Raw genomic sequence first — 22,282 nt, 5'->3', positions numbered from 1 at the left:
ACCTGCCTGGCCGAGAGAGAGTGGGGTGCACAATGTAGACGATGAGATATAAAGAAATACTCTTTTTTTTGGTAGCCCATGTCACATAACTGGAGCTTCCCAGGTGGCTCAGTGGTAAAGAATTCACCTGCCAATGCAGGAGACATGGGTTCTGTCACTGGATTGGGAATATCCCCTGGAACAGGAAAGGGCAACCCATTCCAGTATTCTTGCCTGCAGAATTTCATGGACAGAGGAGGCTGGCGGGCTGCAGTCCATGGGGTCAAAAAGAATCAGCACAATGGAGTGACTGAGCACACAGGCACACATAACTGTTTTATTCCTGGCAGTGTGGAGATTTTATGGCATAGAATTGTAATTTATGTGCATTCTAATCTCTACTATTCAAAATGAGAAATAACATAAATTAGATTGGTACCTTTCTGTTCTAACTGGAACTTGTGAAGGTGGAAGAAATTTATTGATACAGTGACATTATGATGAGATTACAAAGTTATGTAATTATCCTAAATATTAATTGCAGCTACTTATCATCCACTGAGTAAAGGGGAAGGAGGTGAGGTAGGGCTGGGGCAGCTGACATTTATTAACTTCCTACTGTGTTGGGCATGTGCTAGACACATCTACATGTATCAGATCAGATCAGTCACTCAGTCGTGTCCGACTCTTTGCGACCCCATGGATTGCAGCACGCCAGGCCTCCCTGTCCATAACCAACTCCCAGAGTTCACTGAGACTCACGTCCATCGAGTCAGTGATGCCATCCAGCCATCTCATCCTCTGTCGTCCCCTTCTCCTCCTGCCCCCAATCCCTCCCAGCATCAGAGTCTTTTTCCCGTGAGTCAACTCTTCGCATGAGGTGGCCAAAGTACTGGAGTTTCAGCTTTAGCATCAGTCCTTCCAAAGAAATCCCAGGACTGATCTCCTTCAGAATGGACTGGTTGGATCTCCTTGCAGTCCAAGGGACTCTCAAGAGTCTTCTCCAACACCACAGTTCAAAAGCATCAATTCTTCGGCGCTGAGCCCTCTTCACAGTCCAACTCTCACATCCATACATGACCAAAGGAAAAACCATAGCCTTGACTAGACGAACCTTTTTTGGCAAAGTAATGTCTCTGCTTTTGAATATGCTATCTAGGTTGGTCATAACTTTCCTTCCAAGGAGTAAGCGTCTTTTAATTTCATGGCTGCAGTCACCATCTGTAGTGATTTTGGAGCCCAGAAAAATAAAGTCTGACACTGTTTCCACTGTTTCCCCATCTATTTCCCATGAAGTGATGGGACCGGATGCCATGATCTTCGTTTTCTGAATGTTGAGCTTTAAGCCAACTTTTTCACTCTCCACTTTCACTTTTATCAAGAGGCTTTTGAGTTCCTCTTCACTTTCTGCCATATGCCCCAACCAGGAACGCTGAAGTAGCTGAAGTTGAACAGTTCTATGAAGACCTACAAGACCTTTTAGAACTAACACCCAAAAATGATGTCCCTTCCATTATAGGGGACTGGAATGCAAAAATAGGAAGTCACGAAACACCTGGAGTAATAGGCAAATTTGGCCTTGGAATATGGAATGAAGCAGGGCAAAGACTAATAGAGTTTTGCCAAGAAAATGCACTGGTCATAACAAACACCCTCTTCCAACAACACAAGAGAAGACTCTATACATGGACATCACCAGATGGTCAACACCAAAATCAGATTGATTATATTCTTTGCAGCCAAAGATGGAGAAGCTCTATAAAGTCAGCAAAAACAAGACCAGGAGCTGACTGTGGCTCAGACCATGAACTCCTTGTTGCCAAATTCAGACTTAAATTGAAGAAAGTAGGGAAAACCACTAGACCATTCAGGTATGACCTAAATAAAACTCCTTATGATTATACAGTGGAAGTGAGAAATAGATTTAAGGGCCTAGATCTGATAGATAGAGTGCATGACGAACTATGGACTGAGGTTCGTGACATTGTATAGGAGACAGGGATCAAGACCATTCCCATAGAAAAGAAACGCAAAAAAGCAAAATGGCTGTCTGAGGAGGCCTTACAAATAGCTGTGAAAAGAAGAGAAGCGAAAAGCAAAGGAGAAAAGGAAAGATATAAACATCTGAATGCAGAGTTCCAAAGAATAGCAAGAAGAGATAAGAAAGCCTTCCTCAGCGATCAATGCAAAGAAATAGAGGAAAACAACAGAATGGGAAAGACTAGGGATCTCTTCAAGAAAATCAGAGATACCAAAGGAACATTTCATGCAAAGATGGGCTCGATAAAGGACAGAAATGGTATGGACCTAACAGAAGCAGAAGATATTAAGAAGAGATGGCAAGAATACACAGAAGAACTGTACAAAAAAGATCTTCACTACCCAGATAATCACGATGGTGTGATCACTGACCTAGAGCCAGACATCCTGGAGTGTGAAGTCAAGTGGGCCTTAGAAAGCATCACTATGAACAAAGCTAGTGGAAGTGATGGAATTCCAGTTGAGCTATTCCACATCCTGAAAGATGATGCTGTGAAAGTGCTGCACTCAATATGCCAGCACATTTGGAAAACTCAGCAGTGGCCACAGGACTGGAAAAGGTCAGTTTTCATTCCAATCCCAAAGAAAGGCAATGCCAAAGAATGCTCAAACTACCACACAATTGTACTCATCTCACACGCTAGTAAAATAATGCTCAAAATTCTCCAAGCCAGGCTTCAGGAATATGTGAACTGTGAACTTCCAGATGTTCAAGCTGGTTTTAGAAAAGGCAGAGGAACCAGAGATCAAATTGCCAACATCCGCTGGATCATGGAAAAAGCAAGAGAGTTCCAGAAAAACATCTATTTCTGCTTTATTGACTAGCCAAAGCCTTTGACTGTGTGGATCACAATAAACTGTGGGAAATTCTGAAAGAGATGGGAATACCAGACCACTGATCTGCCTCTTGAGAAATGTGTATGCAGGTCAGGAAGCAACAATTAGAACTGGACATGGAACAACAGACTGGTTCCAAATAGGAAAAGGAGTACGTCAAGGCTGTATATTGTCACCCTGTTTATTTAACTTGTATGCAGAGTACATCATGAGAAACGCTGGACTGGAAGAAACACAAGCTGGAATCTACATGTATGCTTTCACTTATAAACTGTGGGTAACTGTAATAGTACAGGAAGTAGAGCAAAGACAAGAAACAGTATTTACAAATATATCTCTTTTTTTGTATAGATGGTCAGCTTTTTAAACTTTTTATTTTCTTTTGTCATCTACTTTTGGCCAACCAAATCCTTTGATTGTTTCCAGCTCTCTGAGTCACAGCTACCTGGGATTGCTGTATAGACAGCCATTTAGTGGGTTTGGGGTTTTTTTGCCCAGGGAGGGGGGCAGCGGGGGATATGTTGGGAAATTAAATTTTAAGTTCTCAGACAATAGTTAACAGTTGTGTATTATTATATACTTTAAATTTTGCCACGAGGGTAGATCTTAGTTACGTGCTCTTGCCACAAAAACGTTTTTAATTAAAAACAAAGTGGGGTGGGAGACACAAAAGGAAACTTTTATAGGTGGTGAATAAGTTTATGGCTTTAATGGTGGCCTCACAGATGCATATTATCTCCAAACTTACTGAGTGTGTATACATTAAATATATACAGCCTTTTGTATGTCAGTCGTATCTCAGTAAAGTGGTTTTTAAAAAACTTTTTAAAGGGAAAATTTATACTTTTAAGAAATGTTATTTAAAGATTGGAGAAGGCAATGGCACCCCACTCCAGTACTCTTGCCTGGAAAATCCCATGGACGGTGGAGCCTGGTGGGCTGCAGTCCATGGGGTCGCTAAGAGTCGGACACGACTGAACGACTTCACTTTCACTTTTCACTTTCATGCATTGGAGAAGGAAATGGCAACCCACTCCAGTGTTCTTGCCTGGAGAATCCCAGGGATGGCGGAGCCTGGTGGGGTGCTGTCTCTGGGGTCTCACAGAGTAGGACCCGACTGAAGCAACTTAGCAGCATTAAAGGTTAAAATAGAAAAAATCTTGAGTAGTATATATTGAATATTTATTAGAATATTAAAATAATCCTGTTATTTTTATAATTCCTGATTATTGTCAAAATAACTAACATTCTCATTTTAATTTTAAGAACAGCCTTGGGAGACAGCATGATTATTCCCATTTTTCAGATGAGACAGTGTAAGATTCAAATGTTAAGTTTCCTATAGATGCTGTAACAAAGTACCATACATCAGGTGCCTCAAACAACAGCAATTTATCTTATCATAGTCATGGAGGCTAAAAATTCAGGATTAAGGTGTTGCCACTGTTGTTCCTCCTGAAGGTTGTGAGCGAGAATCTGTTCCATGCCTTCTTCTTGTCTTCCCTTTGTGTGTGTCTGTCTCTGTATTTAAATTTTCCTCTTTTGTGAAGACAGCAATAGTATTGGACTGGAGCTCACCCTGATGACATCATCTTAACTTGATCATCTCCAACGACCCTATTTCCACATAAGGTCACATTCACATATCCTGGGATTAGGCCTTTGGCATCTTTGGGGAAGACACAGTTCAACCCATAAAGGATACGAAGTCATTTGATTAGGGTCTCTTAAGTAGGAAAAGTTGGACATAGTGCATTGTACAACCACTGAAAGTAATTTTTAAAAAAATGAAATATATCTATAATACCACTTTGAAAATTCAACTATACTTCAATTTTAATAAAGTAAAATTCACTTTATCATATTTTCTTATGCCTGGGTAGATTTTATTTAAAATTAACTGAGTTTCTAAAATATTTAATAGCATTTTTGGTTGTCAGATCAGATCAGATCAGTCGCTCAGTCGTGTCCAACTCTTTGCGACCCCATGAATCGCAGCACGCCAGGCCTCCCTGTCCATCAGCAACTCCCAGAGTTCACTCAGACTCACATCCATCGAGTCAGTGATGCCATCCACCATCTCATCCTCTGTCGTCCCCTTCTCCTCTTGTCCCCAATCCCTCCCATCATCAGAGTCTTTTCCAATGAGTCAACTCTTCGCATGAGGTGCCCAAAGTACTGGAGTTTTCAGCTTTAGCATCATTTCTTCCAAAGAAATCCCAGGACTGATCTCCTTCAGAATGGACTGGTTGGATCTCCTTGCAGTCCAGTTTCTAAAATATTTAATAGCATTTTTGGTTGTACTGGATTTCAAATTCTTTTTCTTTCTTTGGATATAAGTAAGTGATACGACACAAGCTATGGAAAGTTGTCCAATACTCAGTGCTTAGATCTGAGTTTTAACCTGAACTACCATTAATTCAATGTAAAGCTTTAAAATGTCAACTCCTCCACCATATTTTGAGATGCCCATCAGAATACTGTTTAATTTATTTCAAGTGCACTCTGATACTAGATTATCTGTAGGTTTCACGCTCTGGAAGAATTATAGTTTAATCTGTGTTAATATGTATCTTGTGATCAGAGATTTCTGAAGATTGGAGAGAACAAGAATCCAGTACGGTAATAAAACAGTGTTCGATAGTTTGTTGATCTCTTCCTCCCCTCCCCCCCAAATCTTTGCTATATCTTCCTTTTTCTTGTAAAATGATTTTAGACTACAGAAATGTTGAAAAATAGTACAGATAACTTTTTCCCTGAACCTTTGGAGAATAAGCTGCTGACTTGATGCTCTGTCACTCCCAGATACTTCAGTATATATAATTGCTGCAGATAAGGACATTCTGCTGCATAGCTTCGATACAAACATAAAACTCAGGAAATTCACAATAATTCATTGCTACCAACTAATCCGTAGACCATATTCAAATTTTTTTAGTTCTCTTAGATATCCTCTTCATAGCAAAAGAATTCAATCCAAGATCATGCTTTGCATTTAGTTGTCATGTCTCTTTAGTGTTCTTCCATCTGGAGTAGTTCCTTAGTCTTTCCTTGATTTCTCAGCACTGTGACACTTTGGAAGAATATGTTTTGTGGAATGTGTTTGATTTAGAGCTTGTCTGATAGTTCCTCATGGTTGCTGCTGTTGCTGCTAAGTCGCTTCAGTTGTGTCCAACTCTGTGCGACCCCAGAGATGGCAGCCCACCAGGCTCCCCCGTCCCTGGGATTCTCCAGGCAAGAACACTAGAGTGGGTTGCCATTTCCTTCTTCAATGCATGAAAGTGAAAGTGAAGTTGCTCAGTCGTGTCCACTCCTAGCGACCCCATTGACTGCAGCCTACCAGGCTCTCCGTCCATGGGATTTTCCAGGCAAGAGTACTGGAGTGGGGTGCCATTGCCTTCTCATGGTTAGATTCAGGTTTAGGTGTCTATGGCTGGAATCTCACAGTGGTGAAGTGTTCTCATTTTTTAGAGGGCTAGAGGTTTGATTTGTCTCTTGACTAGTGATACTCACTTTGATCACTCAATTAAAGGTGGTGTTTACCAAGCTTCTTTACTGTAAGGTACACTTCTTCCCTTTGTAATTAATACATATTTTGTGGGCTCTTTGCAGCCTCATGGACTGTAGCCCACCAGGTCCTCATCCATGGGATTCTCCAGGCAAGAATACTGGAGTGGGTTGCCATGCCCTCCTGCAGGGGGTCTTCCAAACGCAGTGATCCAACCTGTCTCTTAAGTCTCTTGCATTGACGGGAAGGTTCCTTACCACCAGCGCTACCTGGGAAGTCTTATATTTTGTGTGCAAACTATAAATTTTTGTCATCAAATTTTCACCCACTGTATTTAGAATTGGTTGTTTCTTGACTGAATTTACTACTATTAGGTTGGTGCAAAAGTAATTTTGGTCTTACATTGTTGAACTTTGCCACTTCATATTGGAATGCATTCTTAAGTAAATGAGATTATGTTATACATTATTTTAATGCACATTTCCTGCTTTGTTTTTTTACTCCTATAACTTATTACTTGCTGTTTATTTTATATTTATGTTAGACTATAGAAATGATGTTAGACAAAAGGTAAATTTGAGTGATTTTTTAATTTGAGTTCAAAATGGGTCATAAAGCAATAGAGACAACTCGCAACATCAACAATGCATTTGGCTCAAGAACTGCTAACAAACATACAGTGCAATGGTTCTTCAAGAAGTTTTGCAAAGGAGACAAGAGGCTTGAAGATAAGGAGCATAGTGGCCGGGCATCAAAAGTGGACAAAGGACAGCTGAGAGCAGTTGTCGAAGCTGATCCTCTTATGACTACAGAAACTGCTGAAGATTCCATGTCAACCATTTTACAGTCATTTGGTATTTCAAGCAAATTGGAAAGGTGAAAAAGTTTGATACGTGGATATCTCATGAGCTGACTGAAAATTTTTAAAAATTGTCATTTTGAAGTGTCTTCTCTTATTTTATGCAACAACAGCGAACCATTTCTCAATTGGATTGTGATGTGTGACGAAAAGTGGATCTTATACCAAATTGGTGACGACCAGCTCAGTGGTTGGGCCGAGAAAAGCTCCAAAGCACTTCCCCAAACCAAACTTGTACCAAAAAAAGGTCACGGTCACTGTTTAGTGGTCTTTCGGCCAGTGTGATCTTTCTGAATCCTGGCGAAACCATTACATCTGAGAAGTAGGCTCAGCAAATTGGTGAGATGCACCAAAAACTGCAAGGCCTCCAGCCAGCATTGGTCAGCAGAATGGGCCCAGTTCTTCTCCATGACAGCATCCTACCACACATTGCACCAGCAACACTTCAAAAGTTGAACAAATTGGACTATGAAATTTTGCCCCACCTGCCCTCTCACCAACCAACCTCGGCTTCTTCAAGCATCTCGACAACTTTTTGCAGGCAGAACACTTCCACAACCAGTAGGAGACAGAAAATGCTTGCCAAGAGTTCATGAATTCTGAAGAAAGGGTTTTTATGCTACAGGAGTAAACAAACTTATTTCTCATTGGCAAAAATGTGTCGATTGAAATGGTTCCTATTTTGTTAATAAAGATGTGTTTGAGCCAAGTTTTAATGATTTAAAATTCACAGCCCTAAACCGTGACTGCTTTTGTATCAACCTAATATAATGGTTCCCAAATGTTGCTTTTCCTGACATTCTGCTGTAAGGAAGAACTTATTCTTCTCTCTCTTCATTTATTTTTATATAAGCATGGACTCATGACTTTCTGTGAGTAATGGTTATAATTCATCATTGTTTTTCACTTTGTCCAAATTGTCCAAAAGTTGATCAATGGGAGACATTTCAAGCTGGCTTCTATTTCTTTTTTACATATTGCCATAATTTTTTAAAGCATTTCCACTAGTAATTTCTTCACCAAAACAGTAAAAGAAGTAAAAAATCAAGGCTCAGTGAAAAAACAGAAAACCTCAATAAAGAAATAGTGAATATAAGAGCTAAATGGACATTTTAGCATTGAAACCCATAATAACTGAAAGAAAAAACTCACTGGGTAGGCTTATAGTAGAATGGAGGGGACAAAGGGATCCTGAAGATAAAACAGTAGACATTACTAGAACAAATAAATGAACAGAGCTTTAGGTACCTGTAGGATTGTGACCAAAAAAGACTCCAGCAAGAGAAGGAGAAGAGTGGAAAGAATGCAGGGTTGAGAAGTAATTAAAGAAATAATGGACACAAACTTGCCATACTTGGCAGAAGACATAAACCTGCACCTCCAAGAAACTGAGCAAATTCCAAACAAGATAGACCCAAAGAAATGTGCAAGACACATCATAATAAAACTTACGTAAAATTAAAGACAGGAAAAATCTTGAAAATACAAGGAGAGAAGTGGCAGCGTATGTATGGGGAGAAACAGTTCCAATAACAGTGGATTAATCATCGGAAACCATGGAGACTATGAGGCATTTGCAAAATATTTTTAAAGTACAGAAAGAGCTCAAAAATTCTATATTCAGGAAAAATATCCTTCAGGAATGAAGGAAGAAATCAAGATATTCTTAGATGGAGGAAAACAAATAGAATTTGTTTCTAGCAGCCCTATCCAAAAAGAATTTTTAATTTAAAATCCAGCAGGACATATTCAGGACTTCTTTGCTGAAAACTTAAAAATACTAATGGGAGAAGTTAAGGGAAATGGAGAGATGTGCTGTGTTCATGGATTAGAAGATTCAACATAGGAAAGATGAATTCTTCCCCAATTGATAAACAGGTTTAATGTAATTCCTATTAAAATTCCTTTAAGATTTTTTTTTTTTGTTTTTGCTTTTTTGTTGAAGTATGGTTGATTTACAATGTTGTTAGCTTCTGATATACAGCAAAGTGATATATGAGATCAGATTCTTTTCCATTGATGCTGTGCTACTCAGTCACTTTGTCTTGTCCAACTGTTTGCGACCTCTGCCCATGGGATTCTGCAGGCAAGAATAATGGAGTGGGTAGCCATTCCTTTATCCAGTGCATCTTCCTGACCCAGGGATCACACCCATGACTTCTGCTTGACAGAAGGGTTCTTTACCACAGAGCCACTTGGGAAGCCCTCTTTTCCTTTATAGTTCATTATAAAATAGTATAATTCCTTGTGCTACTCAGTAGGTCCTTGTACTTATCTATTTTACTTAGTAGTGTGTATCCATTAACTCTGTTAAGATTTTTAATAGGTATTGTTATCCTAAAATTAATACAGAAATGCAAAAGAATTAGAAAAGTTAATAAAATTTTGAAAAGAAGAAAATGTGAAGAATCCATCTTTAATTTCAAGAGTTTTTATAAGAATCAAGGCTCGGTATTAGGGACATTGACACATTGATTAGTGGAACAAAATAGAAAACTCAGAAATATCTATACAAGTACAGCCAGTGAATTTGTGACTAAAGTACAAAAACAGTGAAGGAAGTGTCTTTTCAACAAATGAGGGGGAAAAAAACTTTTACCCTAAACCTCACACTAGGATTAAAAACAAAATTTTTAAGACATAGACCTCAGTAAAAAATGCTTAATTATGACACCAAAACACAGTCCGTAAAAGAAAAAAATTGATAACCTGGACTTTATCAAAATTAAACAGTTTTTCTGTGTGCAAAGCTCTGTTAAATGGATGGAAAGTCAGACTCCACAGTGAGGAAGAATAGTGGCAAAGCACATGCCTGATAAAGGATTGTTATCTACAATGTATAAAGAATTCTCAGAACTGAACCAGAGAAAAACAAATCCATTAGAAAAAAAGAGATTTGGAGGAAATTCCCTGGTCGATGGTTAGATCTCCATGCTGTCATTGCCAAGAGTCCCCGTTCAATCCCTTGTTGGGGAACTAAGATCCCACAAGTTGTGGGAAATGGCCAAAAGAAACAAAGCAACAGATTTTTGCATTTTTAGAAAAAATCTAGGAAAACAATGGACATGTCACTGAAGGTGGTATGAAGGCAAATAAGCATATTCCCTTCAGATACACCCTTCATGGGCTTCCCTTGTGGCTCAGACGGTAAAGCCTCTGCCTGCAATGTGGGAGACCCGGGTTTGATTGCTGGGTCGGGAAGATCCCCTGGAGAAGGAAATGGCAACCCACTCTAGTACTCTTGCCTGGAAAATCCCATGGACAGAGGAGCCTGGTAGGTTATGGTCCATGGGGTCGCAAAAAGTCGAACACGACTGAGCGACTTTACTTCCACTTTTTTCACTTCATAGATCACCCTTCACATTGTTGTGATGAAGGGGTTACATAACTCAGTGAAGCTATGAGCCATGCTATGCAGAGCCACCCAAGACAGACGGGACTGGGGGTCACAATAAACTATATGGATCACAACAAAAATTGCTCAGAGATGGGAATACCAGACCTCCTTACCTGTCTCCTGAGAAGCTTTTATGCAGGTCAAGAGGCAGCAGTCAGAGCTGGACATGGAACGGACTGGTTAAAAATTTGGAAAGGAGCACAACAAGGCTGTATATTGTCATCCTACTTATTTAACTTTCATATTTAACTTAGCCATAGTGGGTGGCAGCGGGGAAATTCTTTGTGACGAAATGGTCCTGTATTTTGATTGCAGTGGTGATTGCATGAATCTACATGTGTGACAGTAAAATTGGTATAGAGCAAAATAACAAAGAAGCACGTCAAGGCTGTATATTGTCACCCTGCTTATTTAACTTGTATGCAAAATGCATGAGTGAGTCAGCTCTTCGCATCAGGTGGCCAAAGTATTGGAGCTTCAGCTTCTGTATCAGTCCTTCCAGTGAATACTCAGAGTTGATTTCCTTTAGGATTGACTGGTTTAATCTCCTTGCTGTCCAAGGGACTTTCAAGAGTCTTCTCCAACACCACAGTTCGAAAACATCAATTCTTCAGCACTTAGCCTTCTTTATTATCCAACTCTCACATCCATACATGACCACTGGAAAAACCATAGCTTTGACTAGACACACCTTTGTTGGCAAAGTGATGTCTCTGCTTTTTAATACTCTATCTAGGTCTGTCTTAGCTTTTCTTCTAAGAAACAAGCGTCTTTTAATTTCATGGCAGCAGTCACCATCTGCAGTGATTTTAGAGCCCAAAAATAAAGTCTCTCACTATTTCCATTGTTTCCTCATCTATTTGCCATGAAGTAATGAGACCAGATGCCATGATCTTTGTTTTTTGAATGTGGAATTTTAACCCAGCCTTTTCACTCTCCTCTTTCACCTTCATCAAGAGCCACCTGGGAAGCCTAGTTCAAAGGATGGATAGGAACAACCAAAGTAGCACGTGGTTTTAAACAAAGTCTGTTTTTCATGGATTTAAGAAATGTAATCAGAGAAAAAGTCACATTCCTATTCTTACGGTTGGAGAACTCTAAGATTAGCCAAGGATGTCAAAATAAATTACAGATCTGTGTTGTTACCTGTTCTTTTCCTCCATGGGATTTTCACACTTATAGTTATGTATTTACTGCTGTTTCTGCTGTTCAATTGCTAAGCATCTGACTAGGCAAGAATACTGGAGTGGGTTGCCATTTCTTTCTTCAGGGGATCTTCCTGGATCAGAGATTGGTAGGTAGATTCTTTACCACCGAGCCATATTCTGTATTTAGATGATTGTTTAATATTTTGTCTACTGTGGAATTGTAAGTATTCTGTGACTCAGCATTGTAGTCCCAATTCCTATTCTAGTGTCTGACAGCACTTAGTAAATACTTATTGAACGTGTTTTTACATGAGATAAATGACTGCAAAACTGTTTAAAACAAAAGACAGTTATAGAAATAAAAACCAGAATGGTAAAATAGAAAAGTTTAGTGTAATGGTAAAAGATTTAAGCTTTTATAGCTAAGCAGTTCAGGGTTGGGTTTTGTAATGATGCTGTGTTTACCGAAGAATGCCAGAGTTTTGGATTGAGCAGTGAATGAGCTGTGGCGTGGTTGTAGAAGGTAGCACAGGTTAAGGAAGAGACCAGAGCGTGAGCCTCTTCAATACTGGCTGCTTTCTGGTGTGGCAGCTTCTTAACAAACCACCACCTATGACAGATGTGTTTAACTGAGGCCCTCAGAATCCCTGCTTGAAGCATCCTGATGACGCCCTCAGCCTGCTGAGTGCTTGCTCCTTAGTGTGCCTGTGCATATCTGCTGCTGGTGCGGGAGGTGGTTGGGTATCGGGGTTCATGTACTGGTTTGTGCTGTCAGGCCTTTTCATACTGGTTTCATCTTCTTATTTAATTAGACAATTTAAATAATTATTAAATAAATCAAGGAAAAAGTTAGGTTTCTGGAAAAACTTAAGTTTCCTGTGAAAACCCAAGTTGAATGCTTTGTAAAGATTTGATAAAAGGTAATTACTAAAAATAAATACTCTTTGGTATTTGGTCATCTAAATTTTTAGTAAATGGTAGACATTCCATTTGGGGTTTGGGGGTTTATTGTATTTTTTTCTTTTTTGGTGTGTGTACTCAAATCCCTGTCCTGCAACCTTAGGAGGCATCATTCACATATGCCAGTCAAAATGGCTACTGTTAATAATCCACAAATAATAAATGCTGGAGAGGATGGGGAGAAAAAGGAACCCTCCTACACTGTTGGTAGGAATGTAAATTGGTGCAGCCACTATGAAGAAAAGTAGGACGATTCCTTTAAAAACTAAAAATAGGGTTACCATATGATCCTGCAATCCCATTCCTGGGCATATATCTGAAAACTTGAACTCAAAAAGATACATGCACCTCAGTATTCGTATCAGCACTGTTTACAGTAGCCAGGACATGGAAGCAACCTAAGAAGCCAAGACAGATGAATAGATAAGATGTGACATATATACACACACACACACACACACACACACACACACACACACACACAATGGAATATTACTCAGCCATAGAAGAGTGAAATAACGCCATTTGTAGCAGCATGGATGGGCCTAGATATTATCATATTTAAGTAAAATACGTCAGAGAAAGACAAATATGATATCACGTATATGTGGAAACTGAAATTCTATAGATGAACTTATTTACAAAACAGAAATAGACTCACAGACATAGAAAACAAACTTATGGTTACTAAGGGAGATGGTAAGGAAGAGATAAATTGGAAATTTGGGGTTAACATATACACACTACTACTATATAAAGCAGATTACAACAGGGACCTACTATATAATACAGGGAACTATATTCAATATCTTTTAATAGCCTTTAGTGGAAAAGACTTCATGTTCATGATCTGAGCCACAGTCTGCTCCCGGTCTTGTTTTTGATGACTGTGTAGAGCTTCTCCATCTTTGAGCTGTTTCAAACCCTAAAAGATGATGCTGTGAAAGTGCTGCACTTAATACGTCAGCAAATTTGGAAAACTCAGCAGTGGCCACAGGACTGGAAAAGGTCAGTTTTCATTCTAATCCCTAGGAAAGGTAATGCCAAAGAATGCTCAAACTATCACACAATTGCACTCATCTCACACGCTAGTAAAGTAATGCTTAAAATTCTCCAAGTCAGGCTTCAGCAATACGTGAACCATGAACTTCCAGATGTTCAAGCTGGTCTTTGAAAAGGCAGAGGAACCAGAGATCACATTGCCAACATCCACTGGATCCTTGAAAAAGCAAGAGAGTTCCAGAAAAACATCTATTTCTGCTTTATTGACTATGCCAAAGCCTTTGATTGTGTGGATCACAATAAACTGTGGACAATTCTGAAAGAGATGGGAATACCAGACCACCTGACCAGCCTCTTGAGAAACCTGTATGCAGGTCAGGAAGCAACAGTTAAAACTGGACATGGAACAACAGACTGGTTCCAAATAGGAAAAGAAGTACGTCAAGGCTGTATATTGTCACCCTACTTATTTAACTTCTATGCAGAGTACACCATGAGAAATGCTGGGCTGGAGGAAGCACAAGCTGGAATCAAGATTGCCGGGAGAAATATCAATAACCTCAGATATGCAGATGACACCACCCTTATGGCAGAAAGTGAAGAAGAACTAAAGAGCCTCTTGATGAAAGTGAAAGAGGAGAGTGAAAAAGTCATCTTAAAGCTCAACATTCAGAAAACTAAGATCATGGCATCTGGTCCCGCCACTTCATGGCAAATAGATGGGGAAACAGTGGAAACTGCCTGACTTTATTTTGGGGAGCTCCAAAATCACTGCAGATGGTGACTGCAACCATGAAATTAAAAGACAGTTGCTCCTTGGAAGAAAAGTTATGACCAGCCTAGACAGCATATTCAAAAGCAGAGACATTACTTTGCCAACAAAGGTCCATCTAGTCAAGGCTAGGGTTTTTCCAGTAGTCATGTATGGATGTGAGAGTTGGACTGTGAAGAAAGCTGAGCACCGAAGAATTGCTGCTTTTGAACTGTGGTGTTGGAGAAGACTGTTGAAAGTCCCTTGGACTGCAAGGAGATCCATCCAGTCCACCCTAAAGAAGATCAGTCTTGGGTGTTCATTGGAGGGACTGATGTTGAAGCTGAAACTCCAATACTTTGGCCACCTGATGTGGAGAGCTGACTCATTTGAAAGACCCTGATGCTGGGAAAGATTGAGGGCAGGAGAAGGGGATGACAGAGGATAGGATGGTTGGATGGCATCACTGACACAATGGACATGGGTTTGGATGGACTCCGGGAGTTGTTGATGGACAGGGAGGCCTGGTGTGCTGTGGTTCATGGGGTCACAAAGAGTCAGACACAACTGAGAGACTGAACTGAACTGAACTCAATGGAAAAGAATCTGAAAATATGTCTCTGAATCACTTTTCTGTACATCTGAATCACTATAAATCAACTATACTTAATAAAAGTATTTATTTTAAAAAAGAGTATTTATTGACCTCTTCCAGTGGAAACAATTGTTACCTTACTAATCAACTCCTAAACTATGTCTTGGTGGTGGTTTGATCAAGAAGTTGTATCCGACTCTTTGGGATACCATGAACTGCAGCCTGCCAGGCTCCTTTGTCCATGGGATTTCCCAGGCATGAATACTGGAGTGGGTTGCCATTTCCTTCTCCAGGGGAATCTTCTCAACTCAAGAATCAAACCAGGTCTCCTTCATTGCAGGCAGATTCTTTACTGACTGAGCCACCAGGGAAGCCAAACTAGGTCTTAAAAAGAAAGCAATTTATATTGATTTAATTCATGCTGAAGTGTGAATAGCAATCCCACAAACCTCCCAGAAATGGTTCTTCTTTTTAAAAAGGATATTCTTTTTAGGTTAAGCCTTAATGTGCTATTTCAGACAGAGGACCAAGTGAACATTTGAAGTGGAAGTAGCTCAGTCGTGTCCGACTCTTTGTGACCCCATGGACTATACAGTCCATGGACTTCTCCAGGCCAGAATAGTGGAGTGGGTAGCCTTTCCGTTCTCCAGGGGATCTTCCCAACCTAGGGATCGAACCTAGGTCTCCCGCACTGCAGACGGATTCTTTACCAGCTGAGCCACCAGGAACATTTGAGACTTTGTGGAAAAAGCTCTCTGTCTGTTCCCCTCTTTCATATCTAAGTATTCCATGGATAGGGGACTCTAATGGAGAAATGGTGGCCATCCCTCCCCCGATCCATCTATGAAAGGCCTGAACAACCTTCCAATATTTAAGCCTTCCGTCTAGAATGCACAAAGTACCTAGATCAAGAGTGACAGAGAGAGAGTTTTCTTCACCCTTACCACTGTGACAGAGTCAGTAGCCTGGGTAAGGTGAGGCTTCATGTCATCCTGGATAGTTGCGTCTCATGCTGCCTCTCTCTGCCTCATCCTGGGGTGAAGATGGTGAGTTGTGGAGTAAGGGGAAGGAGGTCTCACATTTCATAGTAGCCTATGTGAGTTGGAGGCTTCCCTGGTGGCTCAGAGGGTAAAGCATCTGTCTGCAATGTGGGAGACCTGGCTTCGATCCCTGGGTCAAGAAGATCCCCTGGAGAAGGAAATGGCAACCCACTCCAGTATTCTTGCCTGGAGAATCCCGTGGACAGAGGAGCCTGGTGCAGGTTACAGGCCATGGGGTCACAAAGAGTCGGACACGACTGAGCGACTTCACTTATATGAGTTGGTGAGGTATAGGCCTGCTGTGCAGAAAGACCCTGTGGAACTCTCTTGACCTGAGGGAGAGGAGGGTTGTTATACTGCCCTGCAGGTACCTTCTGGTAAACACTCCGTAGTTGCCCGTGATTGTCTCTCTGTAGCTATAAGTCATCCTTGGCTGATGGATGAAAGACCTAGTTGGCATCAGAAATATAGTTGAGTGGTATTTACCGCATACAGTAGAAAAAGGTAGATTGTGAGGTTCAGAGAGGTTCTGTGATAAATGCAGGCAGTAAATGTCAAATTTTATGAAGGCAGAAGAAGGAAAAAAACATTTATTGACTGACATCCACCAAATTCCAATCACATTCATCGCTACTTCTCATATTTTCCTGCCAAGTAGAAGCTGTATAGTCCAATACATTCTACCTTAAAAATTCATTTGTTTCGTTTTCTGTTCCATAATATATTCTTGATTGTTTTAATACAAAGTATTATGAATTATTATTGAATAGAATCGATGATCTTAGAAGATACACCATGTTTGTCCCATGTCTTCATGTCTTCTCTGGCACAACCACCTCCTGCTCCAGTGCAGGGTCTAGTCTGAGAAGCACAGGGACATTTATCCTCACAGCAGCCTCGTGAAAAAGATAGTATTTTACAGATGAGGAAAGGAAGGTTCAAAGAGGGAAAGTCTCACAGGTACTACATGCCAGTGTTAAATTTCTCCCCCAAACTCCCTCTCTTACAGATTTTGTGGTTCTATAAAACAGAAAAACTAGCAATATAAATAGAGTGCTGATCTAAAAGGTAAGAGAGCTTTTTGGTTCTGTTCCTAACAAAGTTGTTGACTTGCAGGGAAATCTTTTGAATATCCCTTAGAGAAATCTTATATTTCATTTCCTCATATGCATATTGTTTCATTTCACCCTTAATGTTAGGGAAAGGTATATACATACTTTTAAGAATCAGACACTTGGCATGCTTGAAGATGAGTTCTGAATAAAAGCAATTATTAATGAAATAATAACCGTTAAGAACTCTCAAACCTAGTGCACTCTTCTGTGTGCCCACACACACTTGACTTTTAAACACAAAGTCATTGTCACCAATTATTGGTTTCCTTACTATGCTGAAAATAAACTGTTTTAGTCTGCTGCTTGATTCAGGCCCTCTGTGTCTACCAGTTCCCTAAATGTATAATTTGTACCTAGGTATTATAGTGGCCAGGTGCTCAAGTTTTAATGTCAGCAAAATCTGGTTTTAAATCCTGACTCCAAATTATTCGTGTAACATTAGGTAAAATACTTCAGCTCTAAAGCTGTCCCTCAGTTTCCTTATTTTTAAAAAGGAGTAGTAATGCCTATCTCATGGGTTTTTAGAAATCTCTCAAACTGTCTAATGATTACATTAAAATGTTGTCATAAGGTAATGCCTAAAAAATTTGGGATTGATGTTTTACCTTGTAAATTCATTTTAAATTGAATAAATATATTTTTGTAAGTATTTTAAGTTTATAGATTCATATCCATTAAGTGAAATTTACTGGAAAACACTAAGTAATTCCACAATTTAATGACACATTTTTTGATGATATTGTAAATAACAAATTGTCATACACTTTAGATTGATTTTGATGGAGGAAGGATATTTTGTGATAGGTGGCATTCATTAATCTATTTGATTAATTTGATAGTATAAAAGAAATTGTAGCTAATGAGTTTTCATACTCATGAAGATAATTTTATAGATGCTGCATTGCTTCCATATATTTGTTGGTTCCTTGTTTTAAAGTAGGACTTTCCCCTGACAGTGTATGTTAATATTTGGAAAATTCTCTATCAGCAGGCTAGCACCATCTTGACAGCCCTGTGTTCTGCTTCTACCTTGCTAATTGTTTCCTTGGGATTATTTGGATTGTGTCGAAAGCTTTTTGCAAATCCTCTTATTACTGAAGTCATTGTTGCCAGCAGGAATAAGATTAAAGGTGCTTAAGTCTGTAGAGTTGTTTCTAATTTGTACGTGTCATTTCAGTGGCATTTTAACAGAACACTGTCTCCTGTCCCTCCCCTCTCCCTCAGTACTATCTTAAGTTAGGTCCAAGAAGCCAGACCATTGGAAGAAATCTCATTTTATCCTCCTAATTATTATGCTGGCACTCAGGAGATAATTTTTCCCTTCATGCACTGCCAATTAATATGCAAATAGACTGATAAATATTTATGCAATGATTTAAATTATGCAGGGGGTGCTTTCAGTGTATTCTGTAAATGAATTGTTCGTGGACTTCAAAGTGCTGGCTGCTGTGCTAACGAGGAGAGATTTGCATAAGGCCCTAATCACGCGCATACTGATTAAGCTTCATTATGGAAACTGCCAGCTGCAATCTTTGTTTCTATTTTATTACAAAAAGGGGAACTTTTCATGCTTCAGTTGCCTTGACAATGTCAGTCCTAGCTGGTAAGAGAGACTAAAACTACTCTGAGCAACTGAAGTTTCCTTATTCAGTTGAAGATTGCTATGGTGTAACTGAAGTTGTATTTTGCTTCTCCCCCTAATCCACTTTCCACCTCCCACCCTTGTTCTCTAAAGAATATAGTGTAGATTTAGAAATAGTAGTACCTTCTTTCTCCGACACCAAACCGCTACCTGTTTCTTCCTTGCTTTGGACTGTCTGAACTTCTCGAAGATTTCACAGCGATGCTGGACTGCAGTGACTGTGTCCTAGGTGGGTGCCAGCACACTTCTTTCTTATAAGCTTTAATATGGAAATAGTGTGTGTAGGGTTGACTATGCATCAATACTTAATCGCATATGCAACCAACTTGTGGGAGGGGGGAGAAGCGGACTGAGCTGGGAAGGAGGAGAGCATTTGCAAAGCATAAGCCTGCTTGAATTTACAGTAAGTTCCTCCCTACCACTAGCTCTTCTGGTTCAGAGGAGATTTTCAGTAAATAGTGTGGATTTAGAGTTCTACTTGAATGGAGGACATTTTTGCTTTTTGGGAATTTCTGTTGAGAGCATTTCATATTGTTCTAAAACAACAGTCTAAATCTGAAACAAGATATAAAGTGTACCTCCATAATATGTACATATTAGTAAAAATGTTTTGCATACTGAATATGAATATCTTATCTAAAAACCAAAACCGCCTGGTGAAAAATAAGATGGAGCCGTAGTACATAGTTGTTCCCATAAATCCTAATGCAGAAGGTAGTGGGAATGGTTAACTGCAGTAGGACTGCTGATCAATTTCCAGATTTTAGAAACTGTTAACTGTTTTCAAATTTTGATTAATACTAGCCTTTTTTATTTTTAAAAATCAACTCTGTTCTTCAGGAAACAATTTTTAAGTGCTGGAAAGCGTGTTTGTAGTTTTTTCCTAAAGAACAATAAGATTTCGGGAGAGAAATGTGTGGCTTGAATATATAAACTGTCTTTGATTAAGGTTTAAAATAGACTGAAGCACTTTGGTTTTTAGATGTACTGTGACTATAGTGACCGTATTTTGGGCTGAGTTTTTTCTGTTTATATGAAGAACTGTTGAAACCTCTTTGGGTTACTCTGGTCACATCTCCAAGTGATGTTATGAACCCTGGATTATTTTTTTTTCCTGTATGTAATTTTTCCCACTTGAAAAATGGAGGCTGTCCCTAACACCATTGCAGTTGCTCATAATAAAATAAGAGATCTGAAAATGTTTGAATTTTTAGGCAGAAGGCATGGTCTAAACCCAAGATAGTAGTAATACTTACACAACATTGATAGAACCACTATGAAAAAGGGTGAATGACTAAAATAACAAACTGATGTCAAGAATTGAGTCCAAGAGCAACCAGTAGATTGTGTTTTGGACTCACAGAGTCAGTTTAGTGTGCCTAGAGAGAAAAAAAAGCTTCAAACATAAATCAGACTTACTTGTATTTACTCTTTTATGTCTACTAAGTTGGGAACTCAAGAAAGGACAGTGCCTTTTTGAATATTTTTGGCATTATATTTTAGAATTAGAAATTCTGTTATTTTCAGTTCACAGTTAATATCATTTAAACATTTTTCCACTTCATTCCAGTGTACAACATTCATAGTTGTATAGTTAGTCAGAATTTGGTTTTATTTATTTTTGTGTATGTGTATTAAACTCTTTAGAGTTTAATAGAAAATGCATAGAAGATTCACATAGAATATCTGTGAGATAATTTTTAATTTATACATGTGGAAACCAAGATATGAATTATACAAGACCATGACTTGTTAAGAACTGTGCCTACAGCTTTGTTTTTATGGTTTGTGGGAAAAAATTGTTACCCTTCTGATGAATGTAAGCTAGTTCATTTTTTCCCATTTTGTTTTAAAATATATTATAAAGGAAGCATTGAGCAGCATGTATGCTTTATTAGTATATTCTATTAGATTTATTGTGACTTTTGTTGACGTTCATAAGATTTTGGTTAAGTCATTCAGAAAGCTGATATTTACTAAGTTGTACACCTGTTGCTTTCAAAACTTGGTATGCTTTCAGATGATATTTACATTTTTCTGGATGGGTCTGGGAAGGAAGTTAGAGAACTGCCTTCATTTATGACTGCAGACTTAACAAATTTGAACTCTGAACATGAGAAGAACAAAACAAAGATATGTTAGAACTGCTTAAGCCCTAAGGCAAGCATTGGTTTCAAAAACTGTTTTAGAAAAGCCATTGCACAGCTTCCAGATTGGAAATGAAATTTATGGGAGGATTCTTGATTCTTACCAGTTATGCCTGTGGATAAAATAACTAAGGGCAACGTGATTGGGACTACTAACGATTATTTTGATTTTCTAGTTAAACATTTAAACAGATGACAAAATGGGCTCTTGAGTCAAAAATCTGAATAAATACAGTTTAAGTATTATTCTCTACTAATGATGATAGTTAAATGGTTCTTAACCTGATGGGCAGAAAAGTTAGAACTTGCTTGATAGTAAACTTATTTGATTATAAATATGCTAAGTTTCAGCTCACAAGAGAAATAGAATAAGATATATAAAAGTATAGTTTAGAGGTAGGAATAAAGTGCACTTGTTCTTGTTTTCCCTCTTGCATATCTTCTAAGATAATTAATATTGCTTGATGAAAACTTATTACTGTGAAAGTGTCCATTTAGGATATCAAAGCAGTATCATTTTTAAGTGAGTATGACTGTGACTTAATTTTGTAATTATTAGCTGTAGCTGTTATGCCTTGTAGTCCGCTTCTTGTATAATTGTGTGAATTTGGTATATTTTCACTTTGATGCATGTTTAGTTTGTTTTGGGGGGCATGGAGAGTAAATATGGAGTTATTTTTCTTAGACATGTTTTCTTTTTATTCTGTTGAGTTATTGTCCAGTCTGTTATCAAGATTACCAGTAGCTTATTTAGGTTATAATTAATGAATATCTTTACTTATGAAAAAAGAAACTATTTGGGAATAACATTTTACTTTGTGAGGTATACTTCTCCCCCTCCCACCCCAATTTTGTTTCTGTAATATACTTTATGCTTCATATTGTAAATCATTTTCCTCTTTTTCATATTATACTCTCATAATTTTTCAGGTTAGATTTCTGTTATCTCTGTTGGAAGAATCTTATATTTCTTTAAAAGATGATTTATCTGTGGATCATTTCAGAGTTAAGGAAATCTTAAATTTCTTTCAGATGAAATTTTATTATAGTTTGCAATGTTTTAGTTTTGACACCATCTCTCCTTGAACTTTATGGCTGTAACGTTAGTCAGTATTCTTAACCTTTTTGTTTGCCACAATTTTTGCCTGTCTAACCACATCCCCAAGTTTTAAAAAATCTCCTCTAATTTATTTCAGACTCAAGAATGAACAATCCATCAGAAACCGGTAAACCATCTATGGAGAGTGGAGATAGCAACACAG

At 38.7% G+C, this 22,282-nt stretch overlaps 1 protein-coding gene across 10 annotated transcripts in view; it reads left to right on the top strand.

Moving 5' to 3' along the window:
• POU2F1 (POU class 2 homeobox 1) overlaps nt 1–22,282 on the top strand; it is a 213,091-nt gene that overhangs the window by 96,535 nt on the left and 94,274 nt on the right. For 5 of the 10 annotated variants that reach the window (XR_011564792.1, XM_070782364.1, XM_070782363.1 and 2 more), the window contains exon 2: nt 22,217–22,282. Coding sequence is in view for 9 of the 10 variants with exons in the window: in XM_070782364.1 (XP_070638465.1) it covers nt 22,217–22,282 (66 nt within the window). In the remaining variant the exon portion in view is untranslated. Of the gene's footprint in view, nt 1–17,125; nt 17,185–18,219; nt 19,103–22,216 lie in introns of all 10 variants that reach the window. The other 5 variants (XM_070782370.1, XM_070782365.1, XM_070782391.1 and 2 more) reach the window with 3 other exon arrangements.

This window comes from Bos indicus, chromosome 3 (assembly GCF_029378745.1).
Source record: "Bos indicus isolate NIAB-ARS_2022 breed Sahiwal x Tharparkar chromosome 3, NIAB-ARS_B.indTharparkar_mat_pri_1.0, whole genome shotgun sequence".
Classification (NCBI taxonomy): Eukaryota; Metazoa; Chordata; class Mammalia; order Artiodactyla; family Bovidae; genus Bos; species Bos indicus.
The sequence above is the reverse complement of the archived record's forward strand: the minus strand, read 5'-3'. Positions and strand labels throughout refer to the sequence as shown.